Genomic DNA, 18,750 nt, shown 5'->3' on the forward strand with positions numbered 1-18,750 from the left:
CTCAGGTGAGGAACTCTCACAAACACACCAGCACAGCTCAGGTGAGGAACTCTAACAAACACACCAGCACAGCTCAGGTGAGGAACTCTCACAAACACACCAGCACAGCTCAGGTGAGGAACTCTCACAAACACACCAGCACAGCTCAGGTGAAGAACTCTCACAAACACACCAGCACAGCTCAGGTGAGGAACTCTCACAAACACACCAGCACAGCTCAGGTGAGGAACTCTCACACACACACCAGCACAGCTCAGGTGAGGAACTCTCACAAACACACCAGCACAGCTCAGGTGAGGAACTCTCACACACACACCAGCACAGCTCAGGTGAGGAACTCTCACACACACACCAGCACAGCTCAGGTGAGGAACTCTCACAAACACACCAGCACAGCTCAGGTGAGGAACTCACAAACACACCAGCACAGCTCAGGTGAGGAACTCTCACACACACACCAGCACAGCTCAGGTGAGGAACTCTCACACACACACCAGCACAGCTCAGGTGAGGAACTCTCACACACACACCAGCACAGCTCAGGTGAGGAACTCTCACAAACACACCAGCACAGCTCAGGTGAGGAACTCTCACACACACACCAGCACAGCTCAGGTGAGGAACTCTCACAAACACACCAGCACAGCTCAGGTGAGGAACTCTCACACACACACCAGCACAGCTCAGGTGAGGAACTCTCACAAACACACCAGCACAGCTCAGGTGAGGAACTCACAAACACACCAGCACAGCTCAGGTGAGGAACTCTCCCAAACACACCAGCACAGCTCAGGTGAGGAACTCACAAACACACCAGCACAGCTCAGGTGAGGAACTCTCACACACACACCAGCACAGCTCAGGTGAGGAACTCTCCCAAACACACCAGCACAGCTCAGGTGAGGAACTCTCACACACACACCAGCACAGCTCAGATGAGGAACTCTCACAAACACACCAGCACAGCTCAGGTGAAGAACTCTCACACACACACCAGCACAGCTCAGATGAGGAACTCTCACACACACACCAGCACAGCTCAGGTGAGGAACTCTCTCAAACACACCAGCACAGCTCAGGTGAAGAACTCTCCCAAACACACCAGCACAGCTCAGGTGAGGAACTCTCACACACACACCAGCACAGCTCAGGTGAAGAACTCTCACACACACACCAGCACAGCTCAGGTGAGGAACTCTCTCAAACACACCAGCACAGCTCAGGTGAAGAACTCTCCCAAACACACCAGCACAGCTCAGGTGAGGAACTCTCACACACACACCAGCACAGCTCAGGTGAAGAACTCTCCCAAACACACCAGCACAGCTCAGGTGAGGAACTCTCACACACACACCAGCACAGCTCAGGTGAAGAACTCTCCCAAACACACCAGCACAGCTCAGATGAGGAACTCTCACAAACACACCAGCACAGCTCAGGTGAGGAACTCTCCCAAACACACCAGCACAGCTCAGATGAGGAACTCTCACAAACACACCAGCACAGCTCAGGTGAAGAACTCTCACACACACACCAGCACAGCTCAGATGAGGAACTCTCACACACACACCAGCACAGCTCAGGTGAGGAACTCTCACACACACACCAGCACAGCTCAGGTGAGGAACTCTAACAAACACACCAGCACAGCTCAGGTGAGGAACTCTCCCAAACACACCAGCACAGCTCAGGTGAGGAACTCTCACACACACACCAGCACAGCTCAGATGAGGAACTCTCACAAACACACCAGCACAGCTCAGGTGAAGAACTCACAAACACACCAGCACAGCTCAGGTGAGGAACTCTCACACACACACCAGCACAGCTCAGGTGAGGAACTCTCACAAACACACCAGCACAGCTCAGGTGAAGAACTCTCCCAAACACACCAGCACAGCTCAGGTGAGGAACTCTCACACACACACCAGCACAGCTCAGATGAGGAACTCTCACAAACACACCAGCACAGCTCAGGTGAAGAACTCTCACACACACACCAGCACAGCTCAGATGAGGAACTCTCACACACACACCAGCACAGCTCAGGTGAGGAACTCTCACACACACACCAGCACAGCTCAGGTGAGGAACTCTAACAAACACACCAGCACAGCTCAGGTGAGGAACTCTCCCAAACACACCAGCACAGCTCAGGTGAGGAACTCTCACACACACACCAGCACAGCTCAGATGAGGAACTCTCACAAACACACCAGCACAGCTCAGGTGAAGAACTCACAAACACACCAGCACAGCTCAGGTGAGGAACTCTCACACACACACCAGCACAGCTCAGGTGAGGAACTCTCTCAAACACACCAGCACAGCTCAGGTGAGGAACTCTCTCAAACACACCAGCACAGCTCAGGTGAGGAACTCTCACACACACACCAGCACAGCTCAGGTGAGGAACTCTCTCAAACACACCAGCACAGCTCAGGTGAGGAACTCTCTCAAACACACCAGCACAGCTCAGGTGAGGAACTCTCACACACACACCAGCACAGCTCAGGTGAGGAACTCTCACAAACACACCAGCACAGCTCAGGTGAAGAACTCTCACAAACACACCAGCACAGCTCAGGTGACCGTAAATATATAAAACATGTATTTTTGTGAGTGAATGCAGCACAATCGTGAACATAAATGCACAACTTTAAAGGAGATTTTCTCAATGTCTAGATTTTTTTGCATCCTCAGATTCCAGATTTTCAATAGTTGTGTCTCGACCAAATATTGTCCTATCCCAACAAACCACACATCAATGGGCAACTTATTTATTTCGATTTCATATGATGTATAAATCTCCATTCTTAAAAAAAAAATACCCATGTGACTGGTTTTGTGGTCCAGGGTCATAATTGTCAATCATGATGCAACAGAATGAAAGCAAACTTATGACAAACTTATGAGCTCCAAAAAAATGTGTGTGTGTGTGTGTGTGTGTGTATGTGTGTGTTTGTGATGACCACTGCGTAAAATATTATGCAATTCCCCCCAAAAATATCCTTCTTAGTGGCTGATGTAGCAAATTACATTTAAATTAGCATTTAACATAATAATGAATATTGGAGCAAGATGTTTATTGGCAATCTTGAGGTACTTTTAATTACTTCCACATTTATGTAATTATAATTCATACTCAATTGGCAGCCAGTTTGAAAAGCTTTACATTACATAATGGGATTGCAATTATAATACTTGTGCATTTTAATTTCACTGTGTGGGGAGATAATGCAACCAAATCAACGGGAGTTGACATTTAAACAATATTTTTTTCCCAAAACGACTTACATTGCATTCAAGGAACACATTTATATCAGTTTTATCAGAGCCCACGCTATGATCTACTGTTTGATGACAGGAAGGGATTTAAAGTCACAGTTTGAGCTACAAATCATACAAATATGCTTTTCACAATTTAAAATATTATGACATAACTAAATTAATATGTAAAAGAGTTAGTAATTGGTTTTATTTAAACTAGTTGCAGAGTACTGGAGTATAAACCCCCAGCATAAATATAATTTCATTGACAGATAATATTGACCTCAAAATAGCAAATGTATTCCTCTTTTGAAAGCGAACTCTGCCTCAGTGTTAATACGAGATCACGTTAGCATAGAGAGATTAACATGCATTATATTCACTCGACACAGAGTTTGTGACAGTTTTTAAAATCACAGGCAACCTGAGCGTGGCATGAAAACGTAATCTTGTAAAACACTGGCAGATATTTGGACCAGATCTGTCTGGATGTCAAATATTAATAGTCTACAATGAGATGAGGTGTGTGGTGGTGTAAAATATTATAAGAGATTTAATCTGGTCACTGCCAACAACAGCGATGCAAACAGACTCTAACAAGACACTCTAACAACACATGATCAAATATCAGACCCAGCGCATTATTACACTGAGAAGGACTTTTATATCACCATTCAGTTGCTGAATCTGAAATACTATGGAGAAAATATGTTCTAAGAATGTTTAGCTAATGTTTCCATTAACCCTCTGGGGTCGGCAAACGCGGCGGCGCGTTTTGCTCGTTTTTTTTTTTACATAGCAGCAAAATAGACTTAAACTCATTTTTGGTCATACAGACTTAATAAATATGAAAAAAATAAGCTGTTAAATGTTTACTTTTTTATGTGTCCACTTACAATCTAAATAAAACATTGTGCTTTTGTAAAATAAAGAACATAAACAGGGTGTGCTTTCTGCCTCTCCGTCTCCGTGAACTTTTTTTCTGAAGTACGTCTCTAAACTTAAACAAAACTCAGCGAATACTATTCACTCAGACATGAGCAATATATCTTTATAATCATTTAAGTGAACTGAAAAAGCACAAATATCAGGGCATGTCAGAACATCTCAAGGACCCCAAAAACATCTTAGACCCCAGAGGGTTAAGTTATGAAAATGTTATTTCTGAATGTTTAAATTTTGTTTTTAAAAAAAACATTATGGGAATGTTACTTTGAAGGTTCTCTTAACGTCCTGAAACAAGTAAAGTTTTTAAATGTATGATGAAAAAACGCTCCATGAACGATGTATAAATAATGTTTTTGTGCTAACGTTTTGAGAACGCTATTAAAGACCGGATAGCTTTGAACGGGATGCTGCGTTTCATGGATTTCCCAGGAATACTCTTCAGATAAAGTGAAACCTGAGGATACACATGTGACACATCTAATTATAACCCCTAACGAGCACGCATCACGATGATGTCGCCGCTCAACGGTTCAATGTCAATTTCATTGACGTGTTACACACATTATTCACAGCTGCGCATTCAAAGATGACAATAAAATAAATGCATAAGCATAAATGAATAACTGAGCAAAAACGAAGTACTGAAAGTAAAAACTAATCATGTAATTATTCACTTAAATACTTAAATCATGTTAGACTAATACAATTTAGTAACCTTGGTGAATTTCTTTGAATTGCAATTCAATAAACTCGTCTTACCGTCGTTCTAATTCAACATCTTGTGCGCTGTGACCGATTCAATTTAATTTTCAGCTCATTATTTGAATAGGAACAAGTTCTAACAGTCAGAATTACAGCCAAACCTCCTGAACCATCAGAAATATCAGAGAATATCTGAGCGTTTGAGCAGAAGAGAGAGAAAGATGGAAAACAAGAACAAAGAAAGCTCTGATCTCTGATGATTTCAAATTGATTGCATGAAGGTCCTTCTATCATATCATTTGTACAGCATGTAGAATCAAGGTTAGATTATATTAAAGGCTACATATTGTGCCTTTACACGTCTAACACGAGTGTGTTGAACTCTGTGAACCTTCGAGGACCTTCACTACCACAACATCAGCGATCTGTAATTATAGATGATGACATTCTGGCATGAACACACTCTTCCTTACAGCTAATCAGACTCGACTGGTAATGAACGTATAGAAGCCATGCATAATCGACAGAGCATTTCAGCCCAGGGTAAAACGGGCCGGCAGGAATGATTAATTATTCCCTGCGAGCGGAAGAAGGGAGGGAAGCTTCGGTCCGATGCGACTGCTTGTTTCGGGAACGTTCCCGTTCGGCTTGATCACCTCGGGCCAAATGAGATCTGGCAGAGAAGAGTATCGGGTCACGGGGGTTCCTCCTCTGTTTCAGGGAATCAAGCTCCCCGAGGAACATTGCTCTGCTTGTTCTGACGGAAAAATCCCTTAAATGTCACCGTGATTTAGTGAATATTTCATTTTCCATTTCCTTTTTGTTGCCTTGTTTTCGGGGGTTTTATGGCCAGTATGCATCCTTGAGCTTCCCTCTTCTTCTCTGTAGTCGAGGCAGGAACGCAATAAGTCGAGAGTGGAATCAGATCACATTTGCTTTGAAGTCTTTAGGCCTTGCATCCCACCTCATTTCATTGTTCAAAGGAGGTCTAGAGAAAAATATGAGAAAAACAAGGAGAAATGCAGTTCAAAAATTCAGGCTTATTTATAGTTCTGTGCGAGAAATGGAACATGATCAAACCTGCTAACAATAGACGGAAAGGGGATTGTTTTCTTCATTTACAAATGTCATCAAAGCGTATTATTTTGTACCACAAAACCAGTCACATGGGTATTTTTTATTTATTTATTGACATAATCTGAATTCTGAATAAATAATCTCTCCACTGATGTGTGGTGTGTTAGGATAGGACAATATTTGGTCGAGACACAACTATTGAAAATCTGGAATCTGAGGAGCAAAAAAATCTAAACATTGAGAAAATCTCCTTTAAAGTTGTGCATTTATGTTCACGATTGTGCTGCATTCACTCACAAAAATACATGTTTTATATATTTACGGTAGGAGATTTACTAAATATCTTCATGGAACATGATCTTAATATCCTAATGATTTTTGGCATAAGAAAAAAATCTATAATTTTGACCCATACAATGTATAGTTGCTATTGCCACAGATATACCCGTGCGGCTCCAGACTGGGTTTGTGATCCAGGGCCACATATCACAAATATAACTTTATTTCATATTGGTGAATCAATTACCAAATCTTATACCAACAAAATGAATTATAAAAAAGAAAAATAGCCTACATAAAAAAGATAAGTTGTAGGTTACCACTTTTTTACACATCCTTGCACCACTAAAAAGCAAAATTTTTATTAAATTAAACCTTTATCCGTTTCTAAAGTTGCCTCCGACACATACCTGTAGTCGTTCTTTCTCCGTAACGCATCTGTCAGCACATAGGTGTTTTAAAAATACCCTGGAAAGCCTTTAGAAAAGTGCAGGAAGGCTGTGCGCATTAATCCCTTTTCATGGTGTAATGGCAGTTTTCAGTTTGATTTATGTGGGGAGGTTTTAGCACAAGGCTTCTGTGAATAGGTAGATGCAGACCAATAAAACCATACCGTTTTCTGGCACCCGGGTGGCTCAGAGTTGTTTTGATTGCACTTTGTTAAAAAAGTAATATTAAAAAGAGGTGCAGATTATATGGAGGAGGAGAAGCCATCTTTACTGTTTGTCATAGGACTGGGTGAACTCCTTGCTTTGGGGAGAGAGCTGTATTTACCGTACTAGAGCAAATTTACATACGGTTATTAAATGCTGTCAGGAGACGTGCAGAAGGAATGCAAGAGTTCACATAATGAGGGCCAAAATAACCCATGTACCTGGAAAAGTGCAGGTACTGTAATGAAACACCTTGTCACAAACTCCAAAATAGTCCAAACCCGTCATCGTTTATGTAAAAAAAAAAAAGTGCACTGCTTTAATAATGCATATTATATTCATACAGAAAGTATGATCTATGTCTATAGCTTTTATACTTTTTTTATCTAATTTTTAGCTTTAGTTATTTTAGAATTTAAGTTCAAAATGAGAAGCGATGCCTTGGCAACTAGATGAAAAGTTGAAGTGTCTTATATTTTGATGTATTTCAGGTAAAGTGCCACATTATGCTTTTTCAAATGTTACCTTTCATGTATGTGTAGTATCGCTGTTTGTGAATGTAAAAGGTCTGCAAAGTTTAAAGGTCAAAGTGCATAACAAATAAAGTTATAGTCTCCTAAACAAAATAAGCTATTCTGATTTGCTGTAACAATGTAGCAAATTTGCATAATGCCAGCTTATAGTCTTGATTGGCTGAACAGCGTCTCTTTGCCCCGCCCTCAGACACTTTATCTGAGACTGGAATCGGTTGAATCGTGTTGTTCATGTCGAGAAAATCGACCAATCACAACATACTGAGCCGTCTGACCAATCAGATCAGAGCAGCTCTTAGAGAGGCGGGGCTTAGAGACTGAATCTTCGAACTAACCGTTTCAGACATTGTGAGAAAAGAGCTGATGCTGCAATGTGTATTATGAGAAAATGAAAAAAAAAAATGTTGACCTTGGATGCATGTTAACTTATTGCAGGAGACTCTTCAATAGGGGCACTTTAATGTTTATCTTATTTCAAGTAACATTTTTTCATGGTTCAATGTCCTTTGGTTTTCCCCACAGGTACGAGGATAGCCACAAGTAATGGACTTGCTCTTCTCCTCCTCACGTCTGGCCTCATCATGAGGGAAGCGTGGCTATAGTTTCAAGACAGTGACTCTTTTTCCCAGAATCACTCTTATTTCAGAGCCAAGAGAAAATTGCCTGCTATTTGGACGGAGCGGACAGAACAGTCGTCCCGACCCTTACTTCAAACCACAGCACCCAATGTAGTCTAATGATCATCACCAGAAGCACTTTTCTTTAAAAAGCCTAGGAGAAGGAAACTGCCATAGTGGACACATGCTTCACGCTCCAAATCAAACAGAACACACACACACACACACACGGACACGGACTCTTATGGGATCTTGCGCCCCATATATATTTTGGTTGTTTTTTGTTTACCTTTTATCTCCAGCTGTGAATTTAATACATTGCTCTGAAGAGTCTATATTTGTGTAACATATGAATATATGAACAGATATACAGTATATATATATATATATAGTATTTGATTTCAAATTCCCTTGACTCTGTACAGCTGCCATTCATTCATATGCAAAAACAGCCTTGAAAACAAAAGTAACGGCTCCACGGCTTTCGTACATGTTGTGTTCTGGATCGCTAGTTGATGTGGTGAATCACAGTGTTTACGCTGCATTGAGCTTCATTAATGCAGATGTTCTTGCTTAAATATGTGCTTTTGATTTATTTTTGGCATAATAAATGTGAGTATATTCCTTTCGCCCCTCCGTCCTGTTAGTAGCGTTGTAAACTCACATGCCCTTCCATGTTCAGTTAGCATGTAGCATGTGAGCGTAGTAGTCTATGGCTGGAAACTAAATCTCACACAATATGCCATTTAAAAGCATTGTTTCAGTGTAGGTGGGTTGAGAAGTTATTGTTTGTTTGACTCTTACTTACTTTTGATGGAGAGTTGAGGGTCGGACAAATTGATCGAAATAAATGTTCTGAGCTCTCAACCTTCAAATCACTAAAGGTGTTCATGACCTTCAGTGCTGTTGAATGTTGTGATTGTGTCCTCTAAACATCTTGAGTATGATTCACCTACGCTTAAGTGTCCAAGATGATTGCTTTTCACCTCTTGAAGCAACTGTCATTTCCGCAGTGTGTTTACCATCTTCAAAATCACGTATCATGGATTTCCACTAAAGCGGACAAAATCAATAGCTGTTGACGATTGGTTTTCTCTTCCCCTCTCTTTATTTTAATTAAAAAAAGGAATAGCTTAGTACTTCTGGCTAACATAGAATGGTATATATATATACACACACACACACACACACACGTGTATGTGTGTGTGTGCATTTGTCCTTTCATTTTGGAAATGCATGAATTATGAAAGGAACCATTTTCCCTAAAGCAACGGGAGAGTCGGCTTTGCAGGACACTTTTAAAAATGAGTGTTTTTAGCCTTGTTCTTATGCCAAAGGCACTTATTCCAAACAAACATATACTCTAATCATTTATCATCACAAAGAAGATGTTTATTCAGTGACTGAACACAATGTCACTAAAACGTCCTCTGATTCCCAGAAGAAGCTGACCGACACATCTTGTTCTGCTTGGAGTCAGACTGAATGTTTGGAGATTGATATCCATGGTATCGGCTGAAAGCTTCATTAAAGGGGTCATGACATGGGTTTTTAATGACTTTATTGTTCACTTGCAATGTTAATAAAGTTATTACGGTTTGTGATTCTGCTGCTGTCAGACTCAATACAGTCGCTTCTTCATCTATGAACTAAAGTTTCTTCGCGAACTCTTCTCAGTGTCTCAGTCAAATGCTCCGAACAAACATATAATCCTCAGACACGATCCGGGACGCCATTATAATAAACCATCAGCTTGTTTCCGACGCTGGGATCTTTCTGAAGTCTGTACAGAGACAGCTGGACGATCAAAGCTAAAGTTCTCTCTTCGTTTTGTCCTGTTGTCGACAGATGTCAGAGACTGAACACATCTGGATCAGTGTAGACAGCGTCAGTCATTATAATGGGTTTAATTTGCTTTCGACGCGAAGGCAAATGTCAGCCGTTAGGCAACTGAACACCAGTGGGCGGGGCCTATGATGTTGTGATGTATAACTATTGGTCGATGTCTTGCTCTGGAGGCGTGTGTGACGTCACAAGTCCTGTAATATCAAAACGAGACATTTTTGGAGCTTGAATAAATATGCTTTATTGATAATGAGAAGGAATTCTATGAAACTTGCTGTTTTAATGGTTCAGAGACCTCTTATATTCTAATTATCGGTGGAACGGATCGCAGTTGACGCCCCACGGGTTGGCACGTGATTCGCGGATTAACTGCTAAGTTTAAACCATCATTGAGTGAAATTTTATCGTTTGGACGTGTTTTGTCTTGTCAATTTCTACATTTAAAACTATTTTAAACGCAGAAGAAGAGGCGAATGTTAATGTATGTACCTGAATAATACTGTTAGACTTTGTAACTTTGTTTAGTATTTACCTCTGCTTGTAATTTGTGTATTTGTTCTTATTTCATTACTGACTGATATACATATATGGGGAGTAAATGTAACTTTGCTTTTCAATTATTACTTAAAGTACTTTGATACCATGCACAGCAAAAACTACTTGTCTAACTGATGAAGTTCAAACATTAATAAAGAATTATAGAAGTGTGCAGGGATTGCTGATCCGTAAAATGACCCGATTCGTGGCTCAAAAAAACGTAAATGATCAGAACCGTGAGTTTTGAGATCCGTTGCTCCACTCTTTCTAATGTCATGACCCCTTTAAACTGACATCACCTGTGATGCCCTCATCACCATATTTTAAATGTGACAGTATTGGTTGGAAATGAGATGGTGACATTTAACCAACACTGTGTTATCAACAAGAACAAGACGTCCCTACAGGAGTGTTTGGGAACGAATCTGAAGCCGCGGTTGATGGATCTCATTCTGTTTGACATTCTGCTCATTTATTGATGTCTTGAGGTGTTTTTATATCATTTAACCAAAGACTGCTGAGATGGGCACATTGCAGGACTGTTTACAGAATACAGAAGACCCTCATGTATGCCAAATATATGCTCGGTTTTCCACAACTCATTTTCTCACCCATAGTGGAGCTGTGCGTATAGTGTGTGTTCCTCAGTTTGGGCTTTCAGGGCAGTTGTATAGGGATTACACTGGGATTAAAACATAACAAAAGAGAATCTCCCAACAGCAAACACAAAAGCAACTTAAAACGCTGTTAACTAACTCCAGAAATCACATAAGGAAACGACCCCGTAGCGATTTTTATCTTGCACCAGAAAAAATGTTGTTTCTCACTTCAGTTTTCAGTCAAAACCTTACATAAACGTTACATATTTGATGCAGAATTTTTGTATTATGATTATAGCAGTATAGTTATAATCTTATATACTGTAGATGTTTAAAAATGCTTGGCATGTCGCAATCTGTCACAAGACACGCGACAGCCAAAGATTTGTTGCAATTATTCTTGAGGCAAAAACTTCTGAATGTTCAAATGAGGGTGAAATTTGATTGGATTATCAGTGCATAAGGACACAAAGTTATAAAATATGATTCGAATAATAGTGCATGGCTAGAACGGGCTAATTCATGATGCATTGAATGTGCTTTTGTCCTTTTTGGAGAGAAGAAACAAACAAAAAAATGAAACCTTATTTTAGAACCTTTGGTTTTAGTTTCAGTTTTAGTTAACTAGAAAAATGCTGATTTTACTCCCATGGAAATGAGAAAACAATAAGGAAATAATAAAGTGTTGAGTACTTTTTTAATTTAACCCTAAAAGTTTCTCTTAATACCCTCATAAACGTTTGAAATATGATAAAACGGTTATGTGTTGAGTTGCGTAGACGTTTACTAATGGCCGTTTCTGGCTTGTATCTCCAACAGGGACACTGTAATGTAAACTGTTAGTCTGTACTTTGATGGCTGTATGATCCTGATGCTTAAATGAGGTCATGGAACAAAAAGTACACCATGATATTTCTTTGAATAATGAGACGGGTCATGCGATAGAAGGTTGTTCAGCAAGATTCTTGCCAACTTGTACTCTTCATAATTGGAAGACTAATCATAAAACCAGCTGGAACCTCTACATTCTCTCTAGATTTATGGGCATGTGTGACTTTGAGAGCAGCTGCTATCGATGGGAATGTACGGCGTAGTTTGTTGATTTGAGTAGGTTGATCTACATAAAACTTTGTTACTTTAAGGGGCACTTTAAATAGGGCACTCGATGATGATGATGATCCACATTTGTGTGTGCTGTAAATAGACAAAACACCTAATCTAAATCTGCAGCGTTTTAACGCAGGACACCTGTGGTTCGCTATCACAACAACAAATCATTTCATTCAAAAGTTTTCGATGAATATATTTGATGCCTTGTACAGCCTGTGTAAAAGTCACTGTAAACTAAAACAAGCCGCATGGTTTATTTCCATTTCTTATGTTTTACTTTGTTTTTTTACTCAGAAAGGAAACGTTATACATGTGTATGATTACAATGCATTGAAAGGACAGACATGTTTCTACGGGAAAGACTTTCCGTCCGCACACAGGCTTTGGGACGTTGTTCTGGCCAAACCACTGGAGTAACTTTGGAAAAACGAGCAGCAGTTGAATCTGGCGAGACGGAGACTGTGCGTTCCCAAACCAATAACTGAAGAAGAATCTCTGGAGATGCTTATGATTAGACATGTTGATTTCTGCATGTGAAGAATCATTCGCTCGGAGAGAAGCCGTTCCATTCAACAGAAAACCCAGGATTTATATTTCAGAAAGATCTTCTTCTTCACATGGCAACACAGGGAATCGATGTATATATGGATCACCATCTTGTTTGAGTCATAATTAAATGTTCACTGGACTCTTTCAAATACATGATGTGATTTTCATTTTACTGTCATGGCTGAGCAAAAGCTAAAGTTTGTAATATAAGACAAAATGAGCCAAATTTTAATAAACTATCTTCATGGGCTGTCTACAGATGGATTTCTTTATGAGATGTGCAGCATAATTTCCAGTATGTGGTGTGTCAGTTTTCTTATATAAGGAGCACTGGTGCTTTAAAGGATCCGATGTTTGAAGAACAGATTTCGACGGATGATTGATTGAGGATGAGAGGAAAGATATGACACGGCGCTGCATAAACCGCTCAAAAACATTTCCACACCACGCTCATGAAATATGAAAATTACATTTCTCTAAAGTACTGCCTTCATTTTAATTAATTTACCTCAAAAACAAATACAAAACATAGAAAAGAAGAATAGACCGGGGAAGCAGCCAATATGTCCCTCATATTCTTCTAAAAAACTTTTGAGAGTCATGATTTGTGGTTTGTTTGGATGCCATAAAGCGAGCTCAAGGTTTTTATATTCTACCCATCTTATCTGGAATCCAATGAGAAGCTGCTTTATGAAAGTGAAGACCCTGCTGGAAATGAATTGTAGTCTTCTATAAATCCCCAGAGCTTATGACAGGTCTTATGACAGGCAGAGGCTTGACTTGCATTGATTAATGCACACACACTGTCCAAAAAATAAACCTCAATTGAATTTAAAGCTATTTCTTCATATTTTTTTATATTAATTTGAATAAGGCTGTCCAAAGTATTTTTTGTCATTGCAAACTTAACATATCAAACCTATTGCGTGGTTTCAGAAGAATTGGATAAATGCCCATTCACACCAATTACTATAACTAACTATAACTATAAGAGCTCCAGTATTTAAAGCGGCTTTAAATGCTTGATCTCTTTGAAGAAAGAGGGATTCTGATTTGCTGTCAATGATTTTAACGTTCATCAGCTGGTAAAAATCGTTCTGAAAGTGACTCCACTATTTTTTAATAATAATAAATAAAAATAGGTAAATAATGTCTAAATTACCATTTTAACCCTCAATGTTTAGTCTAGCAGTGTTTAATATAAATTATTGTGTTAATAATGTTGAATGAGAATAAGGCCCCGTTTACACGATGGGAAAACGCAGATATTTCTCTGCGTTTTGGCCTGTCATTTACACGAAAACGCCGTTTTTATCCCAGAAAACGATCATTTCTAAAAACTCCGGCCAAAGTGGAGATTTCTGAAAACGCCGGTTATATGTTGCCGTGTCAACTGGGAGAAACGGGGTTTTAGGTTCTCTCTTGTCGATTCTGAGGATTCTGATTGGCTTGCATGGCTTTATCCTTCTCCCTACACTTCCGCCCATAGGTTTAGCATAGTTATAAAGGCGCTCGACGGCGTATTTATGCGGGTTGTGTGCACGATGTTATTATTGAAAACGGAGGGGGAGAAATATTCGTTTCTCTAAATACCCGGCTATGTGTAAATGTGGCCTAAGTTCCTCTCGCAGCATCTCTTCTCTTCTCTGATGACGAGGGCGGGGCTATAACCTGTCACTCACATGAGATCAGCCAATAGCAAACCACAACCATCCAATCAGTTCCTAAGACACAATCAAGCCCCGCCCACATGTGTTCTTGTTCCTGAAGCGCTTCACTCGATATACGACACACTAGAGAAGATTAACATTAGTTAACATGAACAAACTATGAACAATACTTCTACAGCATTTATGAATCTTAGTTAATGTTAATCTCAACAGTCACTAATACATTTTTTAAATCAAATGTTGTATCTGTTAACATTAATGCACTATGAACTAGCATGTATAATGAACATCCTGTAAAATATAGATTGCTATAGTTAGTTTCATTTATTTATGACAGATATGAGACCTTTTTGTAATAGGTTATTGAAAAATCATCTGAAGTCATATAATAGCTTTATTTGAGGAACAGGAAAAGTATTCTTGATTCGTGTCATTGGAAGTAAAAGTTATAGCACGTTTAGCACCACTGGTCAGTTCACCTTTGGCAAAAGCACATGCATAATCACATTATCCCCAGTACAGCAGGTAGAACACAGCACTAACCGAAGGGAAAGCCCGTCCGGGTCAACGACCTTGATCAAGGGCGTAATAATGATGAAATCTCAGTATCTCTCCAGCTCCTTGGGTCATTTGAGCCTGTGACCTCAGCATCACACATACTTACTGAATGAAGAATATGAGGACAATTAATAAACATTGCATTGCAATGAGTTACATGCATCTTTTATTTGTTCTCGTTAAAAACAATCAATTTGAGGTGACGTTGATGTAAAGTCCTTTAATGGCACCCTATAAAAATCCTTCATGTTAATGAACCGAGGCTTTGCGCTTCAGTCTGCAGCGAGAGCGTCTGGGAAACTGGGAAAACACGGAAAGGGGGAGAACAGCAACGTCAATGTAGATCAACTGAAGCAAATTCCCCCCCGTGGCCAAGCATCCACCGCTAAACACGTCAAAAGAACAATGTAATGTTTTAAACACTTTACATGATACAGAAATGGCCTTGCCGCAGGTTTTGCATGGCTGGAAGCTTCCCTGACACAAAGCTGGAGATACTGGGAACGTGAAACCGCTGCGAGTCATGAGTGGGAGTGATTCTACGCGGCGACTGGCCTGGAAAAGAAAAGCGGAGAGAGATATATAGTGGTTTTGATACAATGGGGGAATGCGTGTGCTTCACGAGTGAATAGAAAGAGCTCATGAAAACATCATGAGGATTTAGGGAGAGGATTGTTTTACAGGGCATGTAGGACTGAACGTCTGCATCTCTGCCAGCAAGTGCGTAGTCTTCTGAATGCACAATACAAATGACACCAAAATCAAATGTATTACGGGCTCCAGTCCTTAAAGTGCCATTTATGAGCCGTCAAATCATTGCTAACAGCATTTCACAGATGCAAATAACTATACCGTATACAAGCCATTTTATAACTAAATTATAGGGTAAACATTGGAAATGCACTGAAATCATCTTTGTCTTTCACTTCACAACCTGCCATCTTCAAGATCTCTTCCAGAATGAGCATTTATTAGAGTTTTTGAAAGCCTATTCTGTGTATTTAAAGCTTGCATCTTTCAAAAAATCTGAATGACCCTGTGTGTGGTCTTGTGTGGTGGTGTATACATTCAAACATAACATGTAAATACTTGCATCACTTACATTCAATTTTTTTTAATTCATATTAAAAAATGTAACCACATTACCAAATAAAACAAGTGATTGTATAAAGGAAATTTTAATGTTGCCTTAGAAGATGGCTTATTAATGTAGGCCTACTATTTTATCGTTATACATAATTATAGTTAAAAGTGATTAATTCAACTATTATTTTGAGTTAATACATTGATAAAGGATTCTGTAGGATTCTCAATCTTTCATCAAATTCTATCAGCTTTACTTCTAAAACGTGATGTCACATAAAGCATCTTCCTCCACTATAGTCATTGAGAAGTAGCTGTGTTACTGTAGCTGATGAAATAACTTTTTATCTGAATATAAGTTGTGACCTACATTTTGCTCGGCACCGATCGGTCTGTTAAATCAGCAACTGCTCATTTAAAGTCAAATAAATGGGTCGCCGCCATCCAGACGTTCTTAGTATAAAAAGAAGTATTTTCCCCAGAACTGTGCAGCACCCAATAATGGAAATCTTAAAGCATTGAAAACGGTTTAATTCAGATCAAATCCCACCAAACACTTCATTATGTGGTTCACTATTACTTCTAGCAAGTCATTTGAAGGCAACCAAAACTGACATCAGCATGTTCCCTTAATTCTAATGTCAGTGAACCGGTGACATTAATATAGTTGTAAGAAATGTGAAAGGAGGGTATTGAGAGTGAGATGAATGAAATGAAAAGGTACAGCGTGTCTATAACTCGAGCGGCAGAACTGAAGGAAACAGAAGACTGTTGTTGCAGCATTTTGGATGAAGAAAGCATTTCATTGCCATTGAATCTAATGCCAGCTTTTGCTTGCTTATCATTATGTCTTGCCTGATATCAAGCCAAAGTGGATTTATGGATTTCATTTGTATATAAATATGCTATTTTAAAAAAAACTTTATCTCCATAATTAACTGATTAAACTCACTACACTTACATATGATTTTAAAGATTCACATCTCAAAAGTACACAATGTTCAGTTGTTCTTTCAGTTTCATTGATTTCTCATTGTTTCCTGTTTTTCCTTAGTGTTTCCTTGGTTACTAAGTTTTCATTGGTTGTCATGGTGACTCATTGTTTAATTGATTTCATCCACCTGTTTCTTGTTTAGTTCATTAGTCATTTAGTTTGTCTTTGTTTGGTGTTGGTTGGTTACCTTCCTTTGTGGATATCGCTCTTTTGTTTTATGTATATAATAAAGTATAACTTCTGCATTTAGATCCGCTTCGCCTGCCTCCTCATCTTCTTCTTCTTCTTCTTCTTCTTCAGCCAAAACATTACAATGTGTATTTATTTATTTATTTATATATTTACGAAAATGAAGGAAACAACCCCCGCAACCCCAGACTGCTCCACTGAAGGACAGATCCAGAACCGCAGGGATTCGTGAAGTGCACTGGATATTTGTATGCAAAGAATTAAAAGTCTGGATTCCTGTGGAGTCGGAGTATTGATAGTGTCCAAAGGAGAAGAGCATATGACCTATAAAAAGGACTCTGACTCACACTGGCTTCAGGGATTCTGTCTAATTAACATTTTAATTAATACGAAATATTGTTAACTGAGGGCCATTCTCTGAGCCTCGACTCAGACTGGCTAATTAAAGATGTTTTCACTCAACGCATGGCCGGAAAAGTGCAGTGAAAGAGAGAGAAATATGACACCCATCCTATATTGACACGCAACCGAGGACTGCATTTCACAATGTCACAACATCTCATCTCAGCTCAACTTTCTCATTTTTCAGCCGTTTTCTTAGTTAAATCCAAAGAGTGAATCATTCTGGCAGAAGATTGCATGAATATGTCAGTTTTATTCTTAATTGTTTGGCCATAATTATCTACAAAACCTCTGTATGTATTTGTCTTTGCACCAAATGAGTCATTCTGAGTCACTGTTTGATGACACGTTCAAACCAACCCACAATCTAGGCCTGAAACTCATGTGATCTGATTTGTATTATTAAATATGAGCACATTTGAAGTATGTTAAGATCAGTGTTGGATGTCACGCATTACATGTAATGTAATGTAATTAAAGTAAAAGCATCTCAAACGTAAAGTCTGACTGGCTTCACGATATTTTACTGCACAGCTAGCCTTGGATTATCTCTTACATAAAGGTTACATTTGTACATAAAATGTGTTAAATCAATTAAATGTAAAACCATTAACCATATTGAATTAATCTTATTTATTATAAATACATTAACACTTTACAATGAGGTTTAAATTGTCAACATTTTGCATTAGGTATTATGAACTAATGAGCATCAAAATGTGTTAATTGTAAATCTAGGTTATCCTTAATTTATAAATATGTTAATTCATAGTTCATAATACATTGACTAAAGTATAAAACTTGACGTGTTGAAATGTATTAGTTAACCAAAGTGAATAAACTGTATAAAAGTATTGTTAGTTCAAGATAACTGTAACGTGAACCAATTGAATCTTATTTAGGGATGCACCGATAAGAAAATGTTGACCGATAACCGATAATCCTTTGTATATTAAAGCCGATAACCGATATATTGGCCGATAAATTCTAAATTCAATGTTTTTTATAAAATTTTGAGAACCGGATTTAATAAAAAAAACAATTCTCACCAAGCCATGACCCAAACACACAATTATAATGTTCTCATTTTACTGTAATTGTATGTAGCCGATATAACAGATTTGCACTTAACTTA

At 39.0% G+C, this 18,750-nt stretch overlaps 1 protein-coding gene across 1 annotated transcript in view; it reads left to right on the forward strand.

Annotated features, from left to right (window-relative positions):
• The window catches only part of vstm2a (V-set and transmembrane domain containing 2A), an 82,817-nt gene extending 69,849 nt beyond the window's left edge, over positions 1-12,968 (forward strand). The window contains 1 exon segment of the mRNA XM_079601577.1: positions 7,985-12,968. Within this exon segment, the coding sequence (XP_079457703.1) occupies positions 7,985-8,064 (80 nt within the window). The 3' untranslated portion in view covers positions 8,065-12,968.
• The last annotated feature ends 5,782 nt before the right edge of the window (positions 12,969-18,750 follow it).

The sequence above is a fragment of the Phoxinus phoxinus genome (assembly GCF_949152265.1).
Source record: "Phoxinus phoxinus genome assembly, chromosome: 24".
Taxonomy (NCBI): Eukaryota; Metazoa; Chordata; class Actinopteri; order Cypriniformes; family Leuciscidae; genus Phoxinus; species Phoxinus phoxinus.